At 35.2% G+C, this 24,275-nt stretch overlaps 1 protein-coding gene across 2 annotated transcripts; it reads left to right on the top strand.

Annotated features, from left to right (window-relative positions):
* The first annotated feature begins 1,973 nt into the window (after positions 1 to 1,973).
* cahz (carbonic anhydrase) lies at positions 1,974 to 22,957 on the top strand. 2 transcript variants are annotated; one of them, XM_015354802.2, is made up of 7 exons: positions 1,974 to 2,198; positions 9,413 to 9,610; positions 12,930 to 13,048; positions 14,134 to 14,229; positions 15,627 to 15,689; positions 16,036 to 16,191; positions 21,686 to 22,957. In XM_015354802.2, exons 1-7 carry the CDS (start codon positions 2,063 to 2,065, stop codon positions 21,803 to 21,805), a joined length of 888 nt encoding a protein of 295 aa, XP_015210288.1. In that variant the 5' UTR covers positions 1,974 to 2,062; the 3' UTR covers positions 21,806 to 22,957. The 2 variants fall into 2 exon arrangements, with proteins under 2 accessions (XP_015210288.1, XP_006634514.1); XM_006634451.3 differs by lacking the exon at positions 1,974 to 2,198 and adding an exon at positions 8,715 to 8,875.
* The last annotated feature ends 1,318 nt before the right edge of the window (positions 22,958 to 24,275 follow it).

Below are 24,275 nucleotides of genomic sequence, written 5' to 3'. Positions count from 1 at the left end.
CATTGGAAATTATGAATAGCTGAAATCCATGCAAAAGTACTCTGTCATTACATTGAGAGGCATGTTCCTTGTCCTTTCCTGCAAATTTGTCAAGATCTTTAACCTTAGTATGTAGTATTCATGAAAAAAATACTAAGTACATTTCCTCAACTGTAAGACCAAAGAAACTATTTTAGAAGTGTTAGGCCTCCGATAATGCACTAAATCTAATCTAATGTTAAATATATCATCTTCAATTCTGTCCAGTGCTGTATCATTGAGACAGCACTACTAACATTTAATAGAGAAACGCTGGGATTTATAACACTATGTTTTTATAAGAGGGATAATTTGATTTGTAGCCAAATCTACAAGTCTTTCATTGCATGTAGGATCACTGATGACTGATGGGCTACTTTTCAAGGTATACTGTGATAAAGAAGACATTATCCACAGTACCTAAAAGAGAATGTTGAAACCTGGCTGGGGAAAAGTTTTAATATTGGTCACATTCCATGATGTTTCAATGAACTTGAACTACTTAATGCTGTTGTATAATACAAAGTGATTGGATTTGCTTTGATAAAGTGTATGAAGTTCTCTCATATAGAAAGTGGTGTCCACAGCTCTGCACAGGTTTTATTCCTCCTGATTATATTCTCCTGAGATTTTTTTTTTGCCACATCAAACCCCAAAACAAACTGAGTTGACCTGACCTGAGTCGACCTGAGTCATAATATCAAAGATTTTTAACTCTAAGCCTTTGATGGCAGTGATTTAGATTAATGACAAGTAGGCCTTTCAGCCCACTAGACCTGTGTAAACGTTAACGGTTTTAACAGTAAATTTTGTCCTTAAGAGTTTTGGGAATAAACTAGATACAGAAGTTATTAATGATAAAGGTACTACTAACCACTCTTAAAAACCTTTTATCATAAAGTATGTAAGGATCATGATGGTTAGGACTGTCATACAAATTGTATTAATTGCCCAAGAACTTCTGGACTTCACACAAAAGTAGTATTTTGGTTATATACAGTACTGTTCAGATACAACATAAATACAACTAAAACGAGGTGAACGCTGTGTTAACAAAATCCCAAATTACTACTCAAAACAAAATTTTTATCGTCTGTTTATAGTGGATTATAGTAATGTTTTTTCCTTGGAATTTTTATAACTCCATAAAGGAGCAAATGGACACGATTTACGTGTAGTGTGGTATTGGATAATTTTCATAAACCAGTGATTTACAAATATGTTTTTGCTGTATTAAATCTAAATGTATTCTACACAGTCTGAATTTGTAATAATAAACTGGTATTTTAAGAACAATCCATGTCACAGAGTCAACAAATGCAAGTAAAAAAAATACTCACACGTTTTAGGCTTGTGGTGACAGGTTTTGCTTTGTTTTTGTGCTTTGTGTGTTTGTTCGCCACTTGGAAAACGTTCTTCTGTTTCTGACTTTTTGACTTATTTTTAGCCATGACCTGTTAAAAGATTGGAAGAACGCATATCTTCATATAACATGAATGTAATAAACTACATAAGCTAACGTCTCTATCAATTATCAGTATAATACTGCAGTACGTTAATAAAAAGACAGTTATGATGTATACTGCCAGTTCTAACTGTCAGCCTTATTTTCAATACTGTTATATTTCAATAATATTACCCATTTACTGAGATGGGAACAGGGAGATGTTATATCCTTGCTGAAAATAAGAAATTTAGTATTTTCCAGCGTGGATACCTTTTATTCTTTGCAGCTCATACGTTGTTACAGCTTCCCAAAAGTTCTTAAAATAGTTAAATATGAAAGCAGTTATAGAGAAACGTTCGCCATGATAGAGTTAATAAAAAATACAGATCCTTAATATAATGTATAAACATATAAAACACATAAACTTACTAAACACGATCCTCAGAGAAAACGTGGAGTCGATGTGGTGACGTCAACCACATGCGCCAGAGTGTCCTTGATCACGTTGCATGAAACAGTTTCTAGAGTTACAGAGAAAGTAGTTTACAATGTATATTTCTATACGTCATATTGACAAATGTGGTATGAAAAACATATATGTCTTGTTTTAGTTTTATCTTCAACGGGAAGAATGGAAAGAATGTTAAGGCAAGGATCTTAAGCTCTCGTTTGTGCTACGCTTCTTTTTGTATTTCGAGAATGGTTAAAAACACTACCACAAGAATCAATTTTGGTAAGTATTGTGTGGTGTTTTTAAATGATAATTAATAAGCACTGCACTGTTAGTAGTTTATCTGGTAGGTCTTGAAAAATATACTGAAAGTTTTTTGACTGCATATGTATATATTCTGAAAGTGAATTTACTGTATTTGTTGCATGGTATTGGTGTGTATTGCATGTTAGTTTAAAATTGTGTGTCACTGGTTATATGTAGCTGTAAATTAAGGAAATGGGAAATATACCTGAAAAATATATTTAAAAAATGTATTTCATCCTATAGGAACTTTGGAAAGGTTACAGAGCTCATACTATATGTCTGGTGATGTTTATTTCTGCATTGCAGGGGAGGGACATAATGTTTGTATAAGATGACACTGGTTAAATGCATATTGCTACATCAACACATTGGGGTTGGAGAACCAACTGGTCTAACCTGCTATGTAGTTTTTCAGGTTTGGCTATGTTCTCAATATTCAGTTAAATGCCAGAACTCATTCAGTTTCCAACTCAACAGTTCAACCCAAAACAGATTTGATTTTGCTTTCAAGAGATCTCAGGCTGAATGATAAATTAGATTACCTAAAGTATCTAGATTTACAGAAAACATTGTGCGATTGTTCTACTTTTAAGTATTACCAAAATTGAATACAATATGTACTTGCATTTTTCCCATGAAATTTGAAAAAACACAAACATATAGACTGAGCACTGTAACTACCGATACTTTTTTAACAAACAAAAGAATGTTCATCTAGATACTTCATGTAAAACCTGAATGATTTAAAGCAGTGCAAAACAAGTAAAGGAAAACAAACATTTAAGCAGAACAAGGTGAATTATTTTGAACAGTTTTAAAAATCAGTGTTCAATGTTCAATATCAATGTTTATTATGTTACTTATGAGGACAAAAAATAAACCCAACTCTATGAAAAAATTAGATAATTTATGAAAGGGCAGACTATTAATTCCATTTACAACATGAAAGAGTGGGCCAGGAGTGTTAAAAAGTAAATTAATGTACAATACTGTAGTTTGCCTTCCTTGAGAATCTTGGATCCGGATGAGAAGTATTTTATATTATTTTCACCACAAGGTGGAAACAAAGTCATGTAACACAATTAATCCAGTTAGCTCCTGCATCATCTCACAGGCAGGTTTTCCACTCAGTGGCTATACAGACCAATGGAGGATGAAATTATATTGATCACTAATAACAGGGAATAGATGAATAAAGATAAAGAAATAGATCATAAAGAAGTGGAACCGGAAGCTGGAGGGGAACGTCCACAGAGAAGGCTTGTGCAAGGCTTGTTCTGCCTATTAGAGTAAAATAAAAATATGAAAGACACAATTTGGTATTATAGGTTAGTTTAAGTCAGAAGCATTAAATACAAAGGATTTTGTTTATATTCTGTAAAGATGCAGATGCTGATTAGGTTGTTTGGTATAAATGGAATGTGAGAGGAGTGTATAAGAAGCATCAATCTAAACTTCGCAATATGCATTAATGTTTTTATAGAAAAATGAAGTATACAGATAATAGAGATCGATCGTTTTTGTATTGTTTTGATTATCTGATCACAATACACTAAAATTATGTTTCTGTTGCATAAGCACAAAATCATTTCATTAGTGAGAGGGTTGATTAAGTGCAGGTGATGGGGTGATTTATCCTGTTGAATTTAAACTGAGAAAACAGAAGAAAACGCACAAGCACATCCTCCTCTTATAAAGAGAATAATGTGGTCTGTGCTATTGGCATGTTGGTAAAACACCTCAGGGGATTTAGCAGCAGTGCACCCTGTTCTATTGAACACCAGATGAAGGTTATGTGTAGACCACTCTGATTAACGTCACTGTGGTGCACATATGCAGAATGATGTACTAATTGTTTTGTAAAAACATGTTGGTGATGGAGAGAGGTCGAAGTGTGATCATCTGGGCGGGAGCATCTAGTCGTTTCAGAACTCTGTAGTGATTGATAGCAACCTGATGGCTTGGCATTATGCTGCTCTTCCTGCAGGTTTTTCTTGATGTGACGACATTCCAGCAGGACAGTGCTCATGCAACTGGTGTAACACTGGCTTTCCTGTTAGAGACTGAGACATCTATGGCATTTGTGCCATGGATCCCTTATTCTCTGAATATCTGTGAGATGAAATGGGATGACACATGGCATCAAGAATTCAGAGACCAGTGAACAGGCACTTCCTTGTCCACACTCTATGAGAGGAATGGGGCAGAATCGCAAAGGACTGCAGCTTTACTCTGGTGCAAAGCACGTGTCACAGTTGTATCGTTTTTACCACTTTCGCAATTAGTCTGTGACATTCACTGCAGACCCTCTATTGATGACAAATGAGAATCAGCATAATGAATTAACCTACAGTGTGTCATCTCTGTTCATTAAAATGTCACTGCAACTGCTAAAAAAAAGATGAGCTGTCATTTTTCCAGATAACCTATTGTGGTTATAGATTGTTTTTTGATGCTCATTAAATTAAGATTAAATATAAAATATATTATTGATGACTGCTGCATGTAAAGACTGTGAAGGACAAACATGCAGCATATTTTTATTTTACATATTCCTTTTCTTGTCTGGAACAGTAATTACCCAAATAACTTTAAGAATTAATGGAGAAATTTGAAACTCGATAACATCAAAATATTGCTGAATCCATTCCCATCAAACTCATCAGAAGACCAGTAAAGCAACCAAGATATAAGTTACTGCCTGATTAATTATAAAATATTCCCTGCGGGACAATAATGGTCATTCTACAGGTGATGCATTTAAAACTTAAACTGATGTGCTATTGATTAAACATTTAGTATCACAGAAGAGGTGAAATTTGACTTATAAGTAAAGTAAGTGGAGGTTTGAGAAACACCTGGTTATAGTAACAAAAGAAACTGTATATTCAGCATCTGTGCTCAGTATCTCAAGTTCCATTACTTGTTAAGTATTTATTAATTTGGCTACAGGATAACATTTGACAAACTGGGATAGTTCCGAGTTCTATCTGAAAATTACAGCATTTGCATTAGAGTCACATAACATGAGTTTTGTAAGCTACAAATCCTCCTTCAGATAGTAACAACTACCCAGGGCTTAATATATCTTTGAAGAAATTCCCTTTAAGCCTTCTAAGGCTAAATGGGTTATTGGACCACAACTTCAACAACATGATTAAATCCACATCAAAAACACTTAAGAGTTTATACTAGTCCCTTTTTCAGCATTTACACCACTATGATTTGTTGAAGAATTTCACTTTCCATAGATTTTTCGAGACTCAAAAAACATTGCAAGGGGCCATATTAAATATTGGTTCAGGTGGGTAGCTGCGTCAGCATGCGTAGGCTGCAAAGGAACAAGTAATAGGTTTATTCCATGCTGAAAAAAAGAAGAAAGAGAACACAACGTTTCGGCCGTGGAGCCTTCTTCAGGTGTGAGAGAGACAGGGCAGTAGGCAAAGGTAAAGTAGCTGGAGAACAAAGGTTGGGAGGGAGGAGGAGTGAGAGGCGGGAGCAGCGGACAGAAAGAGAGGCCAATCAAGAGGTGTGAAGTCAGAATGGGTGCAGAGAGGTGTGAAATGAAACTTCCAATGAATGGAGAAAATTTAAAAGAACAGTAATCTGTCGTTAAGGGAAGGGAGAATGTGTGATCCTAACTGCAGAATAATTTTAGTTTCGGTGGTCTTTCTGATGTATGAGTTCGGAAAACCGTCTTTGAGAACACAGACGGAGAGATTAGTGTGGTCGTGGCCGTCAGAGGTGAAATGAGAAACAATGGGCTTGGAGAGATCTTTAATCTTCACAGCCCTGACGTGTTCTCTGAAGCGGTCTCCGAGTCTCCTTCCTGTTTCACCAATGTAGATGGCTGGGCATTTACTGCAAGAGATACAGTAAATAAGGTTGCTGGAGGTACAAGATGCTGTCTGGGTGATCCGGAATTGTCCTGAGGGGCCTTGAATGAGTGTGGTGGTGGCTGTGTACTTGCAGGTGATACAGCGAGCTCTGTTGCAAGGGAAAGTGCCTGGTGTGGATGGTTGTTGAGGGCGGTCAAGGGAGCTGTGAACAAGGAGGTTACGCAGATTAGGTGGTCGGCGATATGAGATGATAGGGCGATCAGAAAAGAGGGCCCCAATGGAGGGATCATCCTGTAGGATGGAAAAATTCTGGTTAATGGTCCTGGGGATAGGAAGTGTGTTAGGGTGGTAAGGAAGCACCAAGGGAATGCGGTTGTTACGGCGGGAGTTCCTGATCGGGTTGATGGTCCGGGGGGTGTTTTTGGCTCGGGCAAGGGCCCTGTATTAAATATTAAATATTGGTCTGTTGTTTGGCTTTTTTTAGATCAAGTGCCAAATGAATAATTGTGAAAGTTGCTTATGCTTTAAATTATTACATTGACTTGACTCACAGCCTGAGCTTTTGGAATCAAGCCTCAGGAAGCATTTAAACAATGCCAACAAATTATTCATTGTTTAAATTATACTAAATTAAAAGGCCTACACAAAGGCACACAGGTGCACACCTATCCTTATTTTCCCATTTATAGTTCTAAACCATTTTTGAGATAGTGAGCTGTGGGTGTCTGGTAGTTTTGCCCTGCTATCAAATGTTTTATAAAGAAAGCAAGAGTGTCCACAAGCATGTTCTTCAGCCCAGTTAGTGCTGTTTCTTGTTTGGTAATCTATTGCAAATATAGCTACAATTTTGTAACTAAAATACACAAATGTATGGAATATTTTACAACTGTAAAATCGTGAAAAAAATGTAATTTATAAAAAAAACTCTGTATCCCTTTGCTTTAGTTTCTATAAACTGCAATTCCTATTAATGTCAAGCACCTATATTGTTAAATTATTGAATTCCAATCTCAAATCCCTCCCAGTCATGGGATCACTGGACAATTACAATACACAATTCTTGCATACTAGTCATAGACAAAAGTATTTGTGAAGCATTTTTACTGTTAGTTTGATTTTATTTGTAAAGCTATTTACCGCTGATACCTTTAATGTTTGTTGAACAATGATGAATATTCATCATATCTATCCAGTTTTTAACGCGGAGGAAACGAAGTCTATCCAGACAAGCAGTGGGCGCAAGGCAGGATACAAACCTGTACGGGACCCATTGTAGACACAGACTCACACCAGGATCAATTTTCCCCCAGAAACCAATTAACCTACAAGTATCTCTTCGGACTGTTTGAGACGAATCCACGCGAATACGGGAATATATACACAAATAACACCCCAGGTCTGGAATTGAGCCCGTGGCTCCAGTCCTGCGAGACAGCAGTGCTCACCACTTCGCCACCGTGACGCCCCGATTAATATTCAGTGAGCAGCAGTTAAAGAACTACTGTATGTGAATTAACAGGAAACAGTCATGTACTCTAATAATATCAAAATATGTAAACCTTTTGAATTGAAATTAGCTGAAGTGTTTGCCAGTTAAATGGACAGTTTCAAAAAGTAGGGGGGCATTTCTGTTTTTCTACACAAGACAGTTACTTCTGTAATGTTAATTTACGCCAAAGCAAAGAGAATGGGGTCATCACTTTTTCATTTGAATTGCTTACTAGCGGCACTGAGGCTGTCTCGTTTATTTCTAGCCCTTGAAGCTGAACAGTTTTGCGCTCAGTCAGTATTGTGTGTTGCTTTCTTTTCATTGTATACTCTAAACCATAATTAAAGCGTTACAGTAGGATAAAAGTATCGTACAAAATACTCAAATATTAGTTTTCTATTAACGTTTGAAAACGACCTCACGGGCACAATATCGTATGAAGTAAAAAAAACCTTAGACACAAGATGAGATCACTGCTTTTAACTTTACTCTAGAAATATTCTTTTCAACTACACAGCTATGAAAAGAAGAGCCGCTGCAATTATTCATTTCCTTGGAATGTCGCAACCCTTTCCACAATTCTCTGGGGTGAAAAAAAAGTACCGAAACCATCCCTGAATTTAGTAGTCCGCCTCAATCATGCTTCTACCGCAATGCTTAGGTCACTGATTATTTCGAAACCATTATTTCTGGTGTGGAGCTTTGGGGTTCTATGAAATAAAAGGCAGAACATGCTCACCACATTTGCTCTATCGGGCTGTTTTAGGATACAGAGCAGTTTTAATTAAAAAAAAAACATAATATAATCTTAGTAAAAAGTGCTAAACACTTATATTTCAGATCGACGACCTGTTCATTTTTAGCACACAAAAAGGATACTACTTGTACTGTATATAGTAAGTAACCAAAAATCAGGACGACTTAAATCAAACTATTTTACACCTGCGCCTTACAAGAAAGATGATTGAAACAAATGCGTTAGCACGAAGGTCTTGTAGATCCGAAATAGTGCTGGATCCTTCATTTTCGAAATCTAAAATTAGTCCTTTACAGAAGAGAGAGAAGTAATCGTTTAATTCATTGACTTCTCTTGCTTTGCTTAACTCCTCCTCCAGAGTACTGAGATCATGTAGCCATGCCCCCTAGCTTGAAAGGCAAACCGCGTATTAGCTGGGGTAGTCTATGAAAACCCTCATCCAAGTCCGCTGGAGGGTTCAAAACCTGCTAGACTTCATTCAAATCTGAACCACGTATTACTTTTAGATTGCTATAAGTACACATTTGAGAAGAAATGTCTCACTCATGGGGATATGCAGCTAACAACGGTGAGGGTTTTCTATTAATCTTTCCTTTTTGAAATGTATTTTAAGAGTGTAAAGTAACAGTGTGTCAGAAAACTGAATGAAACATGCTTTAAATGTAATGATTAAACTTTGACATATTCTTTATGTGTTCAGGTAGTAATACAGTACGTCAGTTATGCTTTGACGTGAGGGGCAATGGCAGGTATCCACAAAAGCCTCATTGTTTCTATTTTCATGGTCTATCTGGACAAGCTACTTGCCCCGTACTGAACATATCAGCAGCAAACATACATTAGCTGATGAAGAGAGATAATAACAGTTGTTCATCACGAGTCAAGTAAAAAGAAAACTTATTTTCTCATAAGATTCCTTGTCTTTAAATGTGCAATTTCAATGTGCAGATTTCAACATCATTTTCTCTTCTAAGTAAAGCAGATTAATACAAATCCTTTATACTTAAAAAAAAGCCTGTATTAAATGCATCCTAAGATAAAATATTAGAACTGTTTTTTGATGTACAATTAATTAAATAAAGATTTTTCTTCCTTTTTATTACAGGACCAGACAAATGGCATGAGAAATTTCCAATTGCTCAAGGACCCAGGCAGTCTCCCATTGACATTGTGCCCTCCCAGGCACAGCACGACCCAAATTTGAAGCCACTCCGTATCGTTTATGATCCCAACACATCCAAAGGGATTTTGAACAATGGACATTCCTTCCAAGTTGACTTTGCAGATGAAAACGACAGCTCAAGTTAGTACTTTTTTGAATAATTAAAAAACATACAGTATAACCGCTATTTCGGTATATTCAGCATTTGACATTAAATATTAATGACAGAGTGATACAGAAAAACAATGCCTCTTAAAATATAAACAAGGACATATGGCCATAATATACATCATGTGTCATATGCACATCAATAACATTTCTCTGTTACAACAAAATAATTTATTTGACACTAGCACTTCGACAGTGAAAAAGTGCAAAGTGACACTTGGTAAAATGAAAGTCAGTTCAAGCCCAAACTTTTCGGTTTTGAGTTCCGAAGATAATTTTTCTTTTCTAATTATCATGTGAATGGATAGTGAAATATGAAACTGTGCACCCATACAGTATTTACCAGAATATTGAGATCTAGGTTTTGCGCAAAGAACATTGTAATTATAATGTAATTTTGAAAGTCTGTAGGATTAAATTTTCTCGGATAAAAGTATTTTATATACATGTATATATCCTACTGCTGATATGCGATACACATGGTACATGTGAAAGAGGTCATAGTAATGGAGCTTTTTGGCATTGAGAACCTAGTTAATGATTAATTTTCTTGTGGCTCTTTGGTTTCCCTGGGAAAATGCTTAGGTGCCTAGCAGAGTACTGAGAATAAACTGATTATTGCTGACAAATGAGCCACTATGAAAATAGTTCAAAACAGTTCAGCCTCTATACTAAATAATAACTAATTTTATAAGGCTAAAATGGTTTATGAATTGCTTTCAATAAGATACACTTTAAAATAACAATTTATAAATCTTATTTGAAAACTGTTGGCATAAAGAAATAAATATTTGTTATCTTTAAGATGATATTGTGTATAGCAATCCCACAACTAGAATAAGAGGGTCTTTTGGATTTTACTGCTCTAATGGAGAAATGATCAATTCTAAAATAATATGTTGTGCTTCCAGTTTCTTTTTCATACTGTGCCACATTAACATTCTTGTTTGGTTGTTAATCTATAAATTATTTTATTAGTTTACTGCTAATTTGCAGACTTTATCTGTTGCACTGATATAATAAACTGTAAAGGGATAATTTTGAAAATTCATTAATCCCTTCCAATATTTCCTTCCAATATGCCAACTTTTTTGTTTAGAATTGGTATGCGAGTATGTTTTTCCAGATTCTTGATACCAAGAAATTAAAAAATGTCTGATTTTAATCTTGTTTGTTCAATGGTTACTGATTCTATAATAATAATAATAATAATAATAATAATAATAATAATAATAATAATAATAATAATAATATGTGCAAATAAATTTAAAATTAACAATAAAAATGACATATAGCTTATGTATGTGTTTTCTGAGAAAGGTAACATTTAAACCATCTAGTGATTGGTTTATCTGATAAATAGACAACAGGATGTCAGATTGGAGTGGCTACACTGCTCTTCTAACATACCACCTAGTTGGACTAAAGGTCATTTGAAACACAATTACCTACATTCATTTACCATTTCCTCTCTTGGGAACCACACTTACCGTACATAGAATTACAATGTTTAGCCACTCTTTAGATTTTTTCCCTTTCATGAAATGGAGCAAGGATTCCTCTGATGACTCTGCTATGAAAAAAAAGCCAAGTTTACTTAGAGTAACCATCCACAGATAATCCATTCTTTATCTAAGAACTCTTTGTTGTTCATGAACAGGACACTGTTCAAGATATAAAGAAACTAAATTGGAAAAAGTAAGAAAACCCCTACTTCAGTCAATAGAAAGAAATTAATATTTTGAAGACTGGTATTTTCAGTGGCAAAGATCACTTTTTCATACTGTGGAGAGATTCTAGATGAGAAAAACAAGTGTCACACTGGTAACACAAGCATAGAAATACACCTTTCATATGCTACTGCCCTCCTTAATTGCAGAGATACTTTGGTTCTAAGGCTTTGCTCACTAATCAGAGCACTAAAGTATTTTAGTTCAGTTTGTTGATATTTCTAATCAAGCAATGAATACCTGACGACCTTGAGATGACATTGCTTAGGAGTTATTTTCAACACAGCACTTCAGAAAAGGAGCATGATCACCAGGCTGCATGGAAATGAGAACAGTCTTGACTTAAAATTCTGTGTTTACACAAAATAGCACAGCAATGACAAATGTTCCTGTTACATCTCCCACTTACATCCAGCAAGCTTAGAACAATTTGTACAATTATGTACATTTGTTACAAGTACTGATAATAATATATCTAGGCCTAATTTATTACATTCACAGGCAAAATGTTACATTTTGTTAGTATCATCATCCAAATATGTCCTGTAGAATTTTGATGATTCATTGTTGGGCATCATTGGGAGAAGTGGCTTTGTAAATCTGAAGGATCAACAGGTCTGCCTACAAAATAATACTAACACTGACACAATGCTTCTGTAGCCGAGAAGTCTTTAACACCCCCGATAGTTAGGCAGACAGAAGTATTGTGATATATTAATGTTTTTGTAAAGGATTAAATATGTTCTAGTTTTGTCGATAGAATAATAAACAGCATGTTTTACAGTGTTGTTTTCCAAACTTATTAACAATTTAAAAAATTGATGAGTGAAAATAAGACGAGACAGTCTCTCATTTGCTTAACCTTCAAACTGGGGTGTGCTTGGATATGCCGTCAATTTTTTGGGACTGCTAAAAATTAAGGACTACTGTAATCTAGTAAAACTGCAACTTAAGTAAGAACTGTGTTAGTATTTATCGGTTATGGAAGACAAGTAAACTGTTTTTTTAATCTTGTATTGACATTTTGTCAACATTTGTCTTCCTTTTTAAAAAAAAATAACTTACAAGCCAAATATGTATTTTAAGTTTCAGTGTATTCAGCTGAAATCCAAACATCCATCCATTTTCTAACTGCTTTATCCAATGCAAGATGGCAGGGGAGCTGGGGTCTATCCTGGCAAGCAACATACGCAAGGATACAACCTGGACAATATGCCAGTCCATCGCAGGGCACACAAGAACATAACCACGAAACACCCACACCAGGGCCAGTACCATTACTGTACCATACCAGTATGTCTTTGTACTGTGGGAAGAAAATGGAGCACCTAGATGAAAGCCAGCAAACATGGAGCCAACATATAGACTTCCCACAGATAGCATTCCAGGAACTGAACCCACACCCCCAACGCTCCATAATTGTGCCACTGTGCCACCCATAATCCAAACATTTCTTGTGTAAATATTCATGTTCAGATCAACCCAGATAACATGTAAACCAGGGTTAGAAATTCATGGGTCACTGATTTGGTTTTGCTTTCACATTTGTTTTTTGTCAACAGCACTGCAAGGAGGACCAATTTCCGGCGTTTACAGGCTCCGTCAGTTCCACTTCCACTGGGGTGCTAGCAATGAAAGAGGATCAGAGCACACTGTGGGGGGAGTGAAGTATGCAGCTGAGGTATTGCACCACTTCATTTTATAAGATGGTTTACACTTTTCAAAAAGAAGAAGTAACTTCTTGTGTTCTCACACAGGAAATTTGTCCTTTATAGATATTGATCTACATCACAAAAAAACCTTTGTGCAAAATGTCACCCCCATAGATGCATGGAGATGCATGAAGACTGAGTTACCCTTTTAAGACTTGTGTTTTTCAGCACAGGGAAATTCATACATAGGAGGGAGGCATGTGTGAAAACTAAAATTTCCTGTTGTTGTAATTTGCCGGCTGTAATTTTTGGCCAGCAGTGTATTAAAAGTATTTTTTTTTTGTAAAAGTGAGATTTGACAATAGTATGGATAAGGTAACTAATATTCTCACAGCTAAGGAGCTGAAGTTTAATTAGGGAGCTCCCAAATGAAAATCATATTATTTCCATTTAGATATAATGCACTGACCTCCTAAAATGTGATGTAGGTCTCTGTAGGTTTAAATGCATGTGAAGATTATTTTAAGTCCAGTGATTATGTTAAAGTCTGGTCACCACATAAACAATTTATTTATAAATGCTTTAAACAATTTTATTTTGAAACATTTCATCATGCTGTGTTTAATTTCTAATTAAACCTACAACTCATAAACTGGAGCTCACTGAATTTTAGCATGGGTCTGTACAATGCCCTTATCTATGCTTGATGGTAATGTATATCCAGAATGTTTACATAAATTTGTGTATCTACAGTATTAGAACATACAGTGAAAGTTGGTAGGGTGTTCTGAGCCAGAGATCAAACATGAATTGTCAGTGAAACCATACAAGTATCCTACCACATGCTCAAAAAGACTTGGCCATTTGGCAGTGAGGCAGTTTTTTCCTACATGTACCCATTGACTTGCACTTAAACCCATTTCACTGCAATATCAATAGTGAGCTCCAATACCTTGAATAATATATTCTCATCATATACATTTCTTAAGTTCATAAAACATTGTATGCAAGAAATGTGTAATTGTTGTAAAAAATATTTTGTTTAAGGTATGATGGGTTATTAAACCTTTATAATATTTTAGTTTAGCTGTTGTAATTCTAAATTTATTTGCAGCTTCATCTGGTTCACTGGAATGCTGGGAAATACGCAAGCTTTGGCGATGCTGCAAAGGCACCAGATGGGTTGGCTGTTGTCGGTGTTTTCCTCAAGGTCTGTTTATTTATTATTTTATTGATTCTTTTAGAGAGAAACCATAGACATTCTTGCAGGATTTTGTACATTCTTATGTCCCGTCGAAGCTGAAAAGTACTTAAGAGGTACTTTGAGTAGTTGGTGATCTGATTAATTGATACAGTGATCTTAGACACTGTGGTTAGGTAACTCGTTAGAGTCCCACCAGTAAAGAAATGCCTCTAGTATTGATTCATACTTTTCATTAACACACTGACAAAAATTCTAAGATGATTACTTTTGGATTATTGATTATGGATTTTTCCAGACATGGCCCTATGTAGAAGGAAATGTTTTCTGATTTTAGTCCTTGATTGATTTTTTTTTCCTGAAATAGTCCCTTAGTTTGATTTTGTCAGCATGTATCAGGATACAGTAGTTCAAATAGGTAGATGTGTCCGCATGTGTAGGCTGCAAAGGAACAAGTAATAGGTTTATTCCATGAGAAGAGAAGAAACAACGTTTCGGCTGTGGAGCCTTCTTCGGGTGTGGATACATCCGAAACCACTTTAAGATGAAAGAATCTGTCGTGTAGTGGTTCACATAGTGTAAGTGGTTCCCAAAAATAGCAAAATCTGAAGAGCCTGGGAGTATGTTCTTATATATCCACACATTAAAGTCTGCTAACTTACTCTCAATCCATAGCCAGTTATAAACAAGGGAATGCCAACAATTTCTTTGATGTCAACTTAGGTGTTATGTTGCTTAGAGCTGGGAGTGTGACTGAGAAGTGGTTACCGAATTCCAATTGGGGATGAGCTTCACATGACACAAATGCATTAAGTGAACTGATGCATAAAAAACCTGTACCTGCTTCAGAAATATGAATTATGGTAGTAACATTATGGATGCTATGGATAACTAGTTAAGTAGAAGAGCTACTAAAAATTATAAAGACCCACAGACCAGGTTAAGATTGTTACTTTTCATTATTATAGGAGAAAGAATGAGCTGCCCCCTGCTTATCATAAGATTTTATTAAAGCCTCCGCAGAGTATTGAAGTAACAGTAATGAATACTAAAAGTAGTTCTTAAAGTTCAATTATTACATTAAACCATGAGCAAATAAGTACGATCCATGAAGAATGCATTGTTCTTTTGCAGTAATCCAACTGTAATGACAATGTCAGCGGGCTGCTGAAGAATGGATTAAGAATTTACAACAAGTATAGATTATAGCAATAAGTATAGCCGCAGTTAGATTGATAGATTGATATGATCTGCAGCAGTCAAGATAAAAGCTTGGAGTTCTTTAAAAAACATTTATGACAGACATTGCATATTGACACTTTCAAGTTTAAGAAGGAAAATGTCCTTCTATGGTGGGGAATAATTCTTTTATTATGATGACCTCTATTACCAAATGTTCTTTTCAGATTGGCGCTGCCAGTCCTAACCTGCAGAAGGTCCTCGATGCCCTTGATGCGATTAAGACAAAGGTCAGAAAAACACAATCAAGATCTTTTACAAACTGTTAATGCACTGTAGCAAGAATTCCTATCCACATCTCCAATTAACATCACAACAGCTCATTTTATATAAGAAGCCTTTTAAGCCCATTGTAACATTAATTTTGTATCTGATGTAATCAGATTAAGAGCAAAATAACTATTGCACATTAAAGCATTCTGCTGTTATGAAAGTGAATACCCTGAATTATAAATTAAATGAGCAGAAATGTTGGAGATAAATTATTTTGGGAATTATTATTTTTATTTTCTTAAAAGCAACATATATTTTCAATAAAATAATCACACCTGTGAATAAGTTGCCTTTTTACTTTAGGGGAAGCAAACTCCTTTCCCACAATTCGACCCCAAGATTCTACTTCCTTCCTCTCTGGACTTCTGGACATATGAGGGGTCTCTGACAACCCCACCCCTGCTGGAGAGTGTCACCTGGATCGTCCTCAAAGAGCCCATCACTGTCAGCTCAGAACAGGTACTGTAGCTTACAGTATTAGGGTCACACAATAGTTGTGAAAACTACACTTCCAGTTAAATTGATAAAGCAATTTATGCCTGTCTTGTCATTATTTACAACCATGATGATATCTTCCTTATAGTTCCTACCTCGAAATCTTAATAGGTAATTGACAGTTCTACTCCTTTTCTTTCTTTAAAAATGTAATGCTTGATGTTTTTGTCAGTTAATAACTGCTATTCACTGTATATTATATATTATATATATTTGTACTATAAAGACACCCAAATAATACTAATACAGAATTTTCTGGAAAGTCATTCACTGTAGAACAAGGAATCTTCAACTTTTCTACTCCAGTTTAATCAGTATAAAATAAGCTTTTTTTAAATAAATTAAGCCTGTTAAAGAATGCATGTATTGAAAAATGCATACGTGGAGAAAAAAACCAATCCATTTTCCAAAACTGATGTGGCATTTGTCAAAAACAAGGGCATTTATTTTGGTAGATGCTTATAAATGGCTCCTTCAAAACTGGTTTAAAATATGGAACAATAGCACAGACAGCATGACTGAAAAACATCAGCAGGTAAACCCACAATTGAAACAAACATTATATTTTTCTTCTGCAGAGTATAGCAAAAGATCCTAATTTTGTGTGTTTTATGCAGGCGTCACTGGCTTCAGCACGTAGCATAGTAATTTTTGGTTGGACTAATGTGAAGGTTGCTTTATAGTGGTGCAATCATGCTTCCTGTAATTAAGACTGAAGCTCTTCTTAGTACTGCTACAGTTCTAAACCTGCACCCATGCAGTCATTTGCAAGGTTAGCTAAATTAACACTTAGTTAAGGTTATCAAACCAATGTGTCACAATAGAAGCCACACTTGGTGAATCATCCTAGAACAAGGCTTTGCAACTAAATTAAGATGATAACTAATGTATGTTAATTAGTGTTAATACCTCTTAAGACTAAAACATGAACCTGTTGAAATGTAGTCACTTTGCAGCTATTATTCCTAAGGTTATTAGATAAATACACCATAGACTTAGGTTGTGCTTAAATTATGGATTCTAGGGGCACATGGCTAATGCAATTTCTGTAAAATTTAATTGATACTCTTGCACTTTATTCAATTTTCATGTACACAAAATTAAATTAAAATGATGGTGGTTATCCAGAATGAAAGCTAATTGAATTGATTGGGGTATATAAAATACTGTTTCAATTTGCATTTTGTGTTATCTTCAGATTTTTTTTGTAAGAATACTGTAAGTAAAACAGAAAAACCTAAATCATAATACCTGCAACCCTCATGAGGAAAAACAGACTGAAAATGCATGGGTGGCAAAAACTATAATAAAGGATCATGAAGAAATAATTATAATAATGCTTTCTTGGGTATAAAAGATCTGAAGCATTCACACTATATGAAGTTGAAAAGCAACATTAGTATCATGAAATTGTAGTGTTTTTAGTTCTTGGGGCATGATACACAACAAGTGCCCACACAGATATCTCTGACCTGCAGCAGTTTGAATGTTTTAATTCATGTATATGTCAGTACTGATTAGGATCGCCTTTGGTGTCTGACAGAAAATGTCAAGGATAACACAGTAGACAAGGTGTCTAATAATAGCAGTGCAGTTTTAAGAACCAAATAATTCTTCTGACTGACTCATGTGTTCACTTGGACTGCCTTTGCTTCAAGATCTAGATAGCTCGGATGTAGATGACAAAAAGGGACAGATATATAATGCTTCTGCTATGACATAAATAACTATATTTCACCTTGAGTTGATAGCTGTGTACAAACCATGCATATTAGAATTTTCAATACCTGCTTGTGTGCTCCTTGGATTGTATGCATTACATTTTCAGAGCCATTGAAAATAAAGTATACTATATCACTAATACAAATAAAGTAACTAATGACTCAAAATAAATGTACTCAAGTCACCCCTCTTCCAATGGTAAAGCAGTTAAAAAGAGCAACCAAACAAACACACGAATACACATCCACATAAATGGAATGATCAGAAAAGTGAAAGACAAGGGAAGGACGATGCTGTTTAATAAATATATTTAAACATCTTACACAGTCTGTGATGTTTTAGTTGATTGTCTACCTTCATACACTATGGTTATTATATGAAATTGTTAAGAGAGAAGTTTTGTGTTACTAAAATAAGGCTACAAAAGTATACAAAATAAGTGTACAAAAAAATTAAAATGTTAACATTCTTAAAAAATTGAAATAGACAACAGGTAACCTGATCAATATTAATACGTAGTTCTATATGCACACCAATGACCTGTGGAAAAAGACCGCAGTGCTAAATGCATGATAGGGATGATGGCCTTTAGTAACACTCACCCACTCTAGAAAGCCATGACAAAAATTGCTGCTATCCTCAGCTGCCCATGGGTAGTTTATCAGTGTCATTCTGGGAAAAATGGTGAACCATGCTAGATTACTGGATTGTACCTTTAAAGTATTCTTAAAGAATGGTATTTAGAATATGTAAAATTATGAACTGTACCAAATTAAGTGGTCAAATACTGGTTTTGCTTGTAGCTGTTAATAATAGGTCCTTTCTATATAGGATTTATCAGTGAGTAAAATTGTCACAGACGTCAAATGCAAATGGGAAATCCATGGAATATATTTGTACTGTTTTGTGAGGGAAGGTAACGTTCAAGGAAATTTAGACTTGTGCAGGCAGTAAGTGTAACCTTTTACCAGATGCTATTTTTATGTTACTTAAAGGACACTTATAGACCTCTAATATGAGCAAGGGAATCAAATTCGCTTTATCCCTCCATTGGGTATATCAGATGAACTATATTTAGAATATGGCAACTTATCCTTTAAATCTGATAGCACATAGTTTAACTATGGACAAGCACCACCTCACCATTGCAGTGAACTAGCAGGACAGTGGCACCAATATTATACATAGTTATAACAAATTCTTGTTTTAATAATGATACAATTAACAAAATGTTTGTTTTTATTTATATATATAAACAATAATATAAACAATATATATAAACAATAAAACAAATAAAACATTGGTGTAAAAGTATCTTTAAAATAGAAAACAATAAGTATTCCTGTTTGAGTATATTACCTATAGTAATCACTAAGATTTGTTTAAAGATATGCCAGGAGTGGGGACAGAGTTAGGATCAATTCCAATTCCACCTATTTATATCCCATTCCTTTGAATCAAATTCCAGTAAAATTCAAATTCCCGTGCATGGCACAATGGACTTGTGTAGTTAAACACTATAACTTGCATTCATGTAATTTGTACATTACTTTGTGATGGCTCTTAATCATATTGTAACGAAACGGCCGACATACAGGTTGTACGAACTGGTTGCAGGGCGGTTACGGCACTGCCTTCCCCTGTGCATAACAGGGATGTTGGTTGCCCGGGCTGAAGAAGGTCTTCTTTAGTTCAGTCACCAAAACCCCTGTTGAGCGACGCTGGTGACCTGGGTTCGAGCCCATACCCGAATTTGTTACATTGGTGTTAGAGGTGGGATGGGATTGCTCTTCGCCGAGGTCAGCGAATTAAGTGGGGGAGAGTAAGGAATACGCCCCTGCACTTAACAGGGATCTTGGCTGCCTGGGCTGAGGAAGGTCTTCTTTAGCTCTTCTGGAGCTGGAGAGCCGGGTTCGCGCCCATGTGGTGAGGGAGGAACTGGGGCGGGAGCGGCGAGGGCACAAGCCCAAGAACCCGAATTCGTTACAATATTGAAATACAAAAGTTCTGCATTGATCTTAATGGTGAATGTTATATATTTTAAATATGCACTTGAGTCCAAGAAATACTAGAAAAATGGTCTTCAGGTATATAATAGTGTTCATATTTTAAAAAACAAGTAAAAAAAAACACATAACCTTCCAAAAAAGCATTAGCATAAGTTTACGATTTTATGTTAATTCAGTGTTTATATCCAAACTTTAACAAGTTTATAATCTGATCATCTTTATCTCTTCAAATTTCATATTTCTTAAATTATACGTTTCTTGCCTGCCTTGCTAAAAAGTCTCTCTACAGGATCTGATGAGGTATTTATAACAAAATGTTTGCAGGTAGAAAGGTATCTGGTTCTTGTTTTGTTCTCAGTAGCAAGTTGATCTGTTTCCTCTGACAGGAATGGTAGGCACATGTGAGTAAGGATTTCATCACAGTTGTTATGCCTGTTCCTGTATGAAATGCACTTTTGTATGTTTTTTGTTTTTTTGCTGGTGGTGATGTTAAATCCCTGTATACTGTAGGTGTATATGTATTCTGTCCTGGGATTAATGCCTGACTGAAGCAATTTCTATGTGGAGTTTTCTGAAATTAATTAGTTTATACTTCAGTTATTTGCCACCTAGATGACGTCTGGCTAGATTAATAATGTCTCTAAATTGTCTATGTACTCACACCCAGAGATGAACTGGCACCCTGCCCAGAATGTAAGCTTGGCTTAAGTCTTATGCTTCCAGGATATACTTCGAGTTACCCTGAACTTTACCAGGAATAAATGGTTTTCTGATACTGATGTATTGTATATACATGTATTTGTGTTTATATATTTCATGCTCTCTTGAATTGTTACATTTATTCTATGCTTACAAAGAGCAGAATGTTACATTTGTTTAGAGTTATTGACAAATATCATTGAATTTTCCTTTGTATAAAAGGGCTGATTTTGAACTCGTGTAGCCTTTTTTAGGGTGTTTAAATCTGCTTGTTTGGAAATTTAAATACTTTTACCCTGTTTTGTTCCTACCTCAAAACCATAAACTACACTGGTAGACCATGTGTAGTTGCAAATAGGAGTTTCCAAAGGGATTTTATTGCAAGTACACACCCAGTTCTTAATAGAGTTGTAGTATGTCCATGTCTGGTTAGATCAGTACAATTTGAGATGTAATGTAATACAATATGCTAAAATCAATTGTTACAGAAAACAGTTAAATCTTACTTAATCAAATTAAGAACGTGAAGCAGACATATTACAAGTACAAGTACAAGTAACTAATCATATTCTGATTGCACATAAGCATCTCTTTGATTCACAATTTTATCGCCACTGAAATGATACTGTGTAAAAATACCTTGATTTGCAAATAATGAGTATGATGCCAAAATAATAAATATAAAAGTGTGTCCAAAATCCATTTTAATTAATTGAAAATATCACATAAGAAAAAAAAATATTTTAAACAGATTAAAAGATAAGTCATATTCAGAGAAAAAAAAACATTCTAAAACATTTAGTAGTGTATGCGGCTTCTTTTTGGCTGCACGCGATGGAGACTCAATTGCTGGCTACGACTCTTCTTCCTACTTTTTGAAAGTTTTCAAATGAGCATGCGCTCTTTTCAACTTATGTAAGAAGAGTGTTCTCCGTGTTTATGTTGGTGAATCGTTCAAACGAGACAGGTTATCTTGTTATTACAGCAGGGAAGGGGCTCACTGTAGCTGAGCTGATGTGTTTCCACAGATGGCGAAATTCCGCAGTCTCCTATTCACCACAGAGGGCGAGACCGCTTGCTGCATGGTGGACAACTACCGCCCACCCCAGCCCCTCAAGGGAAGGAAGGTCCGAGCCTCCTTCAAATGAGAAAAGCACCGTTCCAGAAAACATTGCAACCAGCAAAAATGACGCTTCATCAGAGTTGTATAGTATCTACAGTAATCCATCCCCTGTAGAGATGATATTTGTCATAGAACCTCAGCAGTTATTCTACAGGAGTTTCTTTTCTCTTATATAAATTATATAAATCTGCATAGTACATGCACCTATTTTTAGTTTAGAAAAACGATTTGCTAATATCTGCCACTGCCCAATAGACATATTGGTTAAATATTGCAAGTAAATATATAGTGATCTTAATATATATATGTTAGAAGTTTTTAATTATTAAGAATTATGTATAAGAATATGTATTACTAAACAAAAGTCTGAGAATGAGATTATGCAATTGATGCCAAGCATATACAGTAGGTTCTTAATCTGATCTATCAGCTTCCAGTGGAAAAAAATAAAATGCTATATATACATCAAATAAACCCTATAAAAACATCAAAAGAGAAACATTACAGGCAGCACAAATGAAGCATTACCATGTGTATAGGGGGAGGAGAAGCACTTTATCCTTTCAGTCCATAATCCCTGTCTCCCTGTATCAGGATCACGGCAGCTTAATGGAATGTGACATTCAGTGCAATCACAGCTGATTGAGCCTGAAAGCCCTCCTAGCATCTACTAACCCACATTTGTAGTCACTGCTGAATCCTTTATGAACTGAATTTCGCCATAACCTTTTAGATCTGTTTGACTGCACGTAGGCAGCTAGTACTTCAGCATGTACCATTATGTAGTATGCACTGTTGTTATTGCAGCTATTGAATGCCTTGTTAACGTTTTTAAAATCAGGAATTGTGCAAACTGGAACTCTTGTACTAGGGAGCCAATCTAGAATTCTTGCTACCAGCAATGACAAGCACATAGCCTTACTGAAAAATCATGTTTTTAATCTGTTTTTATGATGCAAAGTGTTTCTGAAGTACAGCAAATAAAGGGACAGTAAATTAATGGGTTAGGTATTTCATGCTTTAAAGTTTGATAGCAAAGAATTGTCAGATCAATGTCTTAATCATGAACAACTCCTACTTGAAAAGTCTTACTGAGCAATATTGTTACATACTATAAATTTAGTTTTGTAACCTGATTAATTTTGAAAGTTTGCAATAAAATATGTATTTTATCATTTGTATGCTTCCATTGTCATAATTCCACTCTACATCATTAAACTGTAATTATGTCAATTAAGCATTAACCTAAAACATAGAAAACATGACTTTGTATTGTACAACTTTCACTTTATTAAATATAATAAAATAACTAGGGATCCTAATGCAAAAAGGTGCACAAATGGGCACATACAGATAATGTTTTTGTTAATGTGGCTTTGTCTGCTAACCTAAACCCTAAAAGTAACTTATCACCTATATAATAAGATATAATATAAAGGCATTATATAGGTAAATTCAGTATGCTGGTTAACATGGACTGCCATTAATAGAAGATCTTCTGTGAAAATATATTGTGTGGCCATTCATGCTGTAGGCTTGCATATATAAGATAGTTCATAGTGAATTTCTATCCCATTCCTCTCTTGTGGTGCCTGAACAAGATTATTGTTGCGCTGATGGACACCAGGGAGCATTGAGCCCTTGTCTGGTCATTTGGCTGCAAACAATGACTGTTTAGCTGCCTGCTGACAGCTGAACTGATGATGTGTGGGTTGTTGTGATCTTGGGCTGCTGATGCAATGAAAAAGGTGGCTTGAAAATGACTATGAAAATGGTTGAGATTTTGAATATTGTAGCAAAGAAGAGCAAGAGCAATCTCTTCTTGATAAGCAGGATATATTGATTCCTATCCATGTTCTTCTGTCTTAATTTTAAGTTGCCTTATTAATCAACAAGTTGAAAAGACTTATCACCTATGTCCCATTGTCTTTATCAGTCATGAGGCCATAAAGTGCAATTATCCAGCAGTCAAAGTCACTTAAGTGTATCACTGTTAGTCATGAATGGTTAAAATTAAATGAAACACTCATCCACTCATCATACAGTTCTTACATATCATACAGTAGTTACACATCATATAGTTAGTTTAACCCTGCCAGAAGAGCATTTCCAAAAATTTAACTACGGGGAGTGTGAATAAATGTAACTCTTTGTTTTTCCTATTATCTATGACTTTGTTGTGTTCAGTGCTGTTAAGACTGCTACAGTGTGTGAAATCAGATTTGTTAAGCAAGAGACACTATCCAATCTGTACATTTTTCTGTTAATTGATGTATTGTTCATATTTCATCAGGGGTATGAATTCATTTAAAATGTATTGTATACAAAACAATAGTTTTCAGATATTTATTGTATGAAACCATGATTTTCAGCATCTTAAAGGACATTGCCCATGCAGTTGAGATATAGTTGTAAGACTTCGCACCTGCCAAACATACTCAAGAAGGAACAATAGGGACATGTAGAATGAAGATTTGTAGAACAAATCACAAATC

This window comes from Lepisosteus oculatus, chromosome 6, assembly GCF_040954835.1.
Source record: "Lepisosteus oculatus isolate fLepOcu1 chromosome 6, fLepOcu1.hap2, whole genome shotgun sequence".
NCBI classification, from domain to species: domain Eukaryota; kingdom Metazoa; phylum Chordata; class Actinopteri; order Semionotiformes; family Lepisosteidae; genus Lepisosteus; species Lepisosteus oculatus.
This window is presented reverse-complemented; position numbering and strand designations above follow the sequence as displayed.

Bases quoted from the DNA above. Each gene is read 5' to 3' on its own strand.
- cahz (XM_015354802.2), top strand. From the start codon at position 2,063: ATGTCTTGTTTTAGTTTTATCTTCAACGGGAAGAATGGAAAGAATGTT. The intron at 2,199-9,412 runs GTAAGTATTGTG...TTTTTATTACAG, and splicing joins TACCACAAGAATCAATTTTG to GACCAGACAAATGGCATGAG. The intron at 16,192-21,685 runs GTACTGTAGCTT...GTGTTTCCACAG, and splicing joins TCACTGTCAGCTCAGAACAG to ATGGCGAAATTCCGCAGTCT.